At 36.7% G+C, this 7,311-nt stretch overlaps 1 protein-coding gene across 5 annotated transcripts in view; it reads left to right on the top strand.

Annotated features, from left to right (window-relative positions):
- Window positions 1–7,311, top strand: part of Exoc6b (exocyst complex component 6B) — a 550,902-nt gene that overhangs the window by 317,677 nt on the left and 225,914 nt on the right. For all 5 annotated transcript variants that reach the window (XM_050164869.1, XM_050164868.1, XM_050164867.1 and 2 more), the window contains exons 9-12: window positions 1,637–1,720; window positions 2,118–2,164; window positions 3,850–3,970; window positions 6,623–6,694. In XM_050164869.1, the coding sequence (XP_050020826.1) occupies window positions 1,637–1,720; window positions 2,118–2,164; window positions 3,850–3,970; window positions 6,623–6,694 (324 nt within the window). The remainder of the gene's footprint in view (window positions 1–1,636; window positions 1,721–2,117; window positions 2,165–3,849; window positions 3,971–6,622; window positions 6,695–7,311) is intronic.

Genomic DNA, 7,311 nt, shown 5'->3' with positions numbered 1-7,311 from the left:
TGAATAAATGGGACCTCCTGAGACTGAGAAGCTTCTGTAAAGCAAAGGACACTGTTGCTAAGACAGAAAGGCAACCCACTGACTGGGAGAAGATCTTCACCAACCCCGCAACTGACAAAGGTCTGATATCCAAAATATATAAAGAACTCAAGAAACTAGACCATAAAAGGCTAATCAACCCAATTATAAAATGGGGCACTGAGCTGAACAGAGAATTCTCAACAAAAGAAGTTCAAATGGCCAAAAGACACTTAAGGTCATGCTCAACTTCCTTAGCGATCAGGGAAATGCAAATCAAGACAACTTTGAGATACCATCTTACACCTGTCAGAATGGCTAAAATCAAAAACACCAATGATAGCCTTTGCTGGAGGGATGTGGAGAAAGGGGTACCCTCATCCATTGCTGGTGGGAATGCAAACTTGTGCAACCACTCTGGAAAGCAGTGTGGAGGTTTCTCAGGAAATTCTGGATCAACCTAATTTTCAAGTTTTAATTAATATTTGATGGAGTAAAGTAGGCGTTTTCTTGATTGACGATTGATGTGGAAGGATCAGTCTCACTGCTTATGGCCTCACCTGTGGACAGGTCGTTGTTCTGGGTGGTATCAGAAAACAGGCTGAGCAAGGTGTGGGAACAAGGTTGAAATCTTTACCCATGAAAAGGATACTGCACAAGCACAAATAAATAGACAGTGAGATGTAAATTAGCAGCAAGGAGTCAGAGCAGATCCATTGGTAGGACGGGCAGAACCGTAGTTAGAATCTGGTCACCTGGGTCTAAGATAGTGCTCTTAGTCTCCATGGGATCTTTCTGCTTCTTTTACTGATTGACAAAAGTTTTGGGTTAAGAACATTTTAGTCACAATGGGGCATATTATAACAAACCCCTCTCAGTTTGTACTATTTTGCTAGCGCTGCCATAGCAAGTACCACAAACTATATGACTTACAACAACAGAAGTTTGTTCTATCCCAGTTCTGGAAGCTTGAATTACAAATTAAAAGCATCTTGGCATCTTGGAGGCCACACTCCTTTTGAGACTATGGGAAGAATCTTTATTTCTTCCTGGCATCTGTGGGTCCCAGAAGTTCTTGGTGCTCTTTGCTTAAGTCTGAGTGACCCCACCTCTGCCTCTTTCAGCACATACCAGTCTGTCCGTCTGAGCCTTTCTGGGTCTTCTTGGTAAGACTTCACCTGAGGAAAGGATTTGTCATCCTTAGCTCTTACTTTGAATCCTATCTAAGCTGTTTTTCATTCTGGGCAGTTTTCCTTCTTAAATGTTCTATTTGTTTTTGAAGGGACATTTTCTTACTTATTGTAACATTTTACTGTTCTTTTTTAACTTTCATTTTAGTAAATTTATAATTACTGACCCAGAAACTGGCCTTGGTGTGCTAAAGCTTTCATTGTGTCCACGTTGTTGTAAATGTCACTCCTGTCTATGCTTCAGGGTTTTGTGATTAGGTTTAATAAATGGTCATAGTTGCTTTTATTATTTGTGATTATCATCATTACAATAGTAGGTTTTGAGATATATGGTGTTCTTTAAATTCTACACCTGAAGTCTGCTCAATTCTTATCCATTTTAAGGATAATTGGTGCAATTATATTATTTCCTCTTGCTTGTTTTACAGGGTGCCCGAGAAACGTTTGAAAATTACTACCGAAAACAGAGGCGAAAACAGGCTCGTTTGGTGCTCCAGCCTCCGTCAAACATGGTAGGCTTGCTACCTGCACTTTCTGTACCTTTACTTTTTTCTTCCTGGTAGCTAACTGTGCATGCTTGTGTATGTGTGTGTGTGTCTCTATGTGTCTGTGTACATTTATGCATGTGTACCTGCCTATATGTGCTTGGTGTTATTCTGACACAACTTTGGCAAATGTGCCTTGAAGTAACAATCGCTGTAAATGTTCTTGACTGTTATGTGCTATCTATTATTTTATGTTGTAGGTATGTATCAGTTCACTCATTTCCATTGTTAATTTGTAGAATTGTGGCGTTATTGTTATACTTACCTTATGGTCTATGAGATTAAGCTTCCCGAGAATAAGTAACTGATTTTCACATCTAAAAGTAATAACACAGAAACAATAATTTTGCTTTTTTTGTTGCAGCATGAAACTTTAGATGGCTACAGAAAGTATTTCAATCAAATTGTAGGGTAGGTACATATTTAAGTTTCTATACTTCTTTTGTAAGAGTTATAAAAGATATACCTTTACTTTTGAAGTTTTTTCTATTCTTTTTGGTAAATTCAAGAGAAAAAATAGATTTTTATTTTCTTATAATTTAGAAGGAACATCTTCTGGTCAAGTTAACACAGTTGTCAGTCAGTGCTTGGGGAGGTTAGGAGACTGGGCTGCACAGAGATACGCTATTTCAAAAACAAAAATGAAAGGGACAGCTTACCCTTTGTAGCATTATATTTTTGGAGGATGCTTTTATGAGTAAATAATTAAAAATGGACTCATCATGTTATTATACTTGATGTTTTGTGTTTTCATTCTTTGTTCCAATATGGAATGAGATAATCAGCCGCATTGGAAGAATTTTTTCAGACAGCAAAATATTTTAGGCCTAGAAGAATTTAGCAACTTTGTCACAACAATTTGGTTCTGTGCTAGTCTGAAAACTATGTATGATTCAGAAATCTGTGAGTAAAACGGTTACATTAAAATAGCCTTATTAAACAGATTGCTGCCAGGCTGATTCCACAGGATGGGATGAAGAAGTTGTTCTCATCAGAGTGGACACAGTAGTGCTAGGGTTACTGGATGAAGGCCCCCATAAACAAGCAGCTTTTTCTGACTATGAGATGGTGACCGTGGTTAGAAGAAAGGCAGAGGAATTTGATTATTTCATCGAGCTTACTTGACTACCTCTTCTTCCTTCTCTCACTTTTTCTCTAGCGTTCCTTCTTTCGTCCATTGCTTTCTTTCATCAGATTTATATTGCTTCCGTGTAATGAGTAACCTCCATTGTAATGAGTATGCCTCTCATTGAGGGTTGAAGGATGTAGCTATTGTTAGAGTGGTTGCCTAGCATGCACGGCTTTCATCCTCATCACAGCAGAAAAGAAGGTGTGGTGGCACACACCTGTAACCCCAGCACTGGTAATGTGGAGGCTGGAGGATCAGTAGTTTAAGGTTATTTTTTGCTATACAGGCAGTGTAAGGTCAGCCTGAACTACACGCAACATGAGACCTTGGGTGTGTGTGTGTGTGTTTTAGTAATTTAAAAACCTGCTAATTAAGTTTTCTTTAGATTTGAATGAGCATCAAGGTAACTGAAGATATGTTTTAAATACACAATAAGCCAAAACAAGGAAATTCAAAACATAAATATTTAATTTTAAAAAATATCTTATTCTCAGTTTTTATTTTAAGATAAAGTTTCATGAGGTTACTTTAAAAATCATTCTGGAGCTTAGGCAAAGCTTGCTTTAGCCTCCTGAGTTTCTGGAGTTATAGGGGAATTATTTTGTTGTGTTATATGTTTAATTCTTAAAAATATATAATTTTCTACTTAAAATTAGCTTCTTGAAGCGTATTATATTTTAAAACAATGTTGGAAGTAAGGTCTACAAGCTGTATATACTTCCTCTTTTAAATTGTTGGGCTCGTGGTTGATAGAAATGATACTTCCATCTTGGTAGAGTATCTAAGATATTAATATGATTATAGACACATGTTCAATATGTTAAGTAATTTTCTTTATGATAACGAATATCTTTCTTCGGAAAAAAGTGTTCCCTTTGAATTACATGACAATTGCTAATGTCAAAGCTTAGTGGTCAAGCTATAGCAACTGTATCCTCTGACATCTGTGTTTTCTTCCTAATCTCAGCTTTTTTGTAGTTGAAGATCACATTTTGCATACAACCCAAGGCTTAGTGAATAGAGCCTACATTGACGAGTTATGGGAAATGGCACTTTCAAAGACCATCGCAGCATTGCGCACCCACTCGGTATGTAGGGCACCACAGGAAGTGCTTCCTCACCACTGAGAATCTGCATAGTGTTTGGTGTTGCACTGATTTCAGTTCGACATATATCTCTTTGGCAATCCCTGTTTGAAGACTGTGAAAGTGATTCATTTATACTTCTGAGTTCTGTAGCACTGCGCTTGCCTTGTTGATGCTATCTGCAATAAGAAACAACCCCTCGTGTCTTTCCATTATTCTTTGTGTGTCAAGCAATGTTCTGTGTATTTTATATACTTCATTCTCACTGTATACAAAGCAGCATATTATCATTAGTACATTGTTATGTGCTTTCTATTTATGTGCTCTTCACATTTATACATATTGCTAGAGAATTGCTGTAGTGAGTATTACTCTCTTTCCTTCTAGCTCTACAATTGGCTTTCCTCTCTGCTTGCCTAGGCTGAGACCTCTAGGCTTTTGCTGGCCAACTACACATTAAACTTAACTCAGTGGAGGTGTTAGTGGCAGGATAGTGGACAACTTACTAAAACTTTAAAATGTCAAATTTTCTTGTTGCTGGCTGCTCATCACTCCTTGAACACTTGTCCATGGTAGTCCTTTACTGTTCCTGTTTCTTGTGCCTGGAATACCACTTTATTGATATTTGCGTAAAATATAACTTCCTTAGTCTATTAGTTTAATTTATAGTCAGTATCTCAGTAGTTTTATTACTGGCAGGGTGTCTATCTTACATTGAATGAATGTATAATGTTTTAAGTCAACAGCAAATAAGAGCTTAGATTTAAAAAGGAAGCCTATCAATTAAAAAACTACAAGTGAAAAGCAAGGAATGAGAAGAAAATGATTGTCATTGAAGTCGCAATGCTTTCCTGAGTGGGAGTGATGAGGTTCTGATGAGCATATCTGAGAGGTTTTTGGCAGGCAGCTAGTATTTACTGGGACTGGAACACCTGCAGTTGCAGCTATTACCTTTGTTGTATATGTTTTGTTCTTAACATGAAAGGATATAAAGCAGAAGAAAATAATGGAAAGATACCAAAATAAACTTGAATCTAAGATATAAAAATAGTTCTTCGGAAATTTATGAGCATCAGATACAGAAATTTAATTCCAAGATAAGACTACATGCCATTTCATTATCAAGAAGACAAAGTCGAAGTCAGAAATTTATCCCATAGTCACAAAGAGGTGGAAAATATGAAAAGAATAGTTAAAAAAATGGGGATTGTAATTGGAAAATATCTGACTGAGATTGAGAAAATACAGTGTCTAACCTGGTGCCTGTAGTAATAGAAAAGTGGAAAGGGTTCATTGAGCGACAGTGAGGAAGCTGACAGCCAATCCAGACGGACAGACATGCAGACTTCATCATGGCCATCACATTAATTAGTCCAATAAAAGGTGAATTACATTCAGAAATATTTAATGGACACTTCAGGTTAGTTCAAATAACAGGCTTTAATGCTCACTTCAAGGAATTGAAAGAACGCATGCAATAAAATACATGGAAGGAAGGAAATCTGGGGAAACTTAGAATAAGATGGCTTGAGTAGGTCCATTTCTGTCAATGACCCAGGAAGTGTGGGAGCGCTAGACCGTGACACTGCTTAGAGCAGTTTTCACATAAGGAAATGCGAACAGTCTAGAAGGCAGAGAAAGAAGAGATTCAAGCAGGAAGATTGGAGCTATTTTTCATTGATATTAGTTTTGACATCAAAAAGACAAGGATCCTTTAGAAGTAATATAGACATAGAAAAAATACATGCTAATAAGAAAAACTCAAATACATCCTCATTATGGGGATATCGAACATATTTCCATCAGATCTTGAGAGGCTGCATGGAGAACAAATAATAAAGTTATAACTGAGGAAATTGGAATATCAGAATTGATGAAATTTTAAATTAATAGCATATACTCTTTAGTCTTGTGGAAACTGTCTTCCAGGTCAACTAAGTAATCAGATGTGTGCAGGCAAGGTTATATGGTACTTATTTGCAATTTTTGTTTTCTATTTATTTATGCTTATATTATATCCCTTGTACTGTTTAATGTCTTTTTTCTTTTTGTATAATTAGACTTACCTACGTTACCTGTCTTACTGATTCTATGTTTATCTGGTTTAAATGATCAGATCTTTCTGTCTTTTTCACATCATCATTTCATTTTATTACATAATCATGGTTATTTGTCAGTAAGTTTCCATAGTGTCATCAGTGCAGTGTTTGGTTAGGTTGTTTTCAGTATTTTGTATTTTTTAATGTTTGCATATAGAGAAAGATAAAGATTTATTTTGAAAATGGCTTTAGACACACACCACAGTTTTGATACAAAGTGTTTTATTGTTGCTCATTTTAAAATACTCTATCCATTTTGATTACTTTTAAAATTTTTGCATTTTAGTTTATTGATTGCTGAGCCATCTTGTTGACCCCATTTTGTTTTCTTCTTTAAGAATTTTAAAATGTGCTTTCACATGTTAAAGATATAGATCTTTTTACTGAACTCTGTCTCCTTAGTTCTTCTCTGGTTGAGTCTGTTGTTACCTTGTGCCAGAAAATGGTTAGACTCCTCTAATAAGTGCCTGTACCAGGTGGTGTGTTAAACAGTGTCTTAAGTAAAAATGCAATATTTTTATGAGATATTTCTCTCCCTTTTGCCTGTTTCCTTTAGTCCTACTGTTCTGATCCAAACCTTGTGTTAGATTTGAAGAACCTCATTGTACTCTTTGCTGACACACTCCAGGTACGTGCATGGTTGACACTTGCCTTTCTAGAGGAGATTCCACCAGCTATGAATTTCTCTCCCAAGCCTGACTTACTCTATTGAGTTTCTAATGTTTTCTTTTTCTAGAGCTAGATCTTTCTATTTCTTTATAATGGTAATCAAGGCTTTATTTTTACCAGTTATGCTCTTTTAAGTAGCTCCTATTCCCTTTTTCTGTCAGAGGAAAAAAAAATGCTCGCATCATTTGAAAATTTAGAATTTTAAGTGTTTGTAATTCCAACCATAACACCCATGTACTTTGTATTGTATTCCACTACCGTTTCTTAGTGATGGTTGGTTTGAACCACATTAGAATAGAAATAGATATTTGTGAGATAGTAGTAGCTGCACTGTTGAAATATGGAGCGGCGGGGCTGCGTCCCCAGCACCCCGCCGCCCGCATGGCTAGGTTATGCCTGAAATAATTACACGGAAACTGTATTCTTTCAAACACTGCCTGGCCCGGCTAGTTCCAGCTTCTTATTGGCTAGCTCTTACATATTGTTCTAACCCATTTCTAATATTCTGTGTAGCCCACGAGCTGGCTTACCAGAGAGGATCTTAACCTGCGTCTGTCTGGAGTGGGAGCATCATGG

The sequence above is a fragment of the Alexandromys fortis genome, unplaced genomic scaffold, assembly GCF_014885135.2.
Source record: "Alexandromys fortis isolate MF-2015 unplaced genomic scaffold, M_Fortis_MF-2015_v1.1 scaffold_138, whole genome shotgun sequence".
Classification (NCBI taxonomy): Eukaryota; Metazoa; Chordata; class Mammalia; order Rodentia; family Cricetidae; genus Alexandromys; species Alexandromys fortis.
Note: the sequence above shows the minus strand (reverse complement) of the source record. Positions and strands in the feature narration are given on the sequence as shown.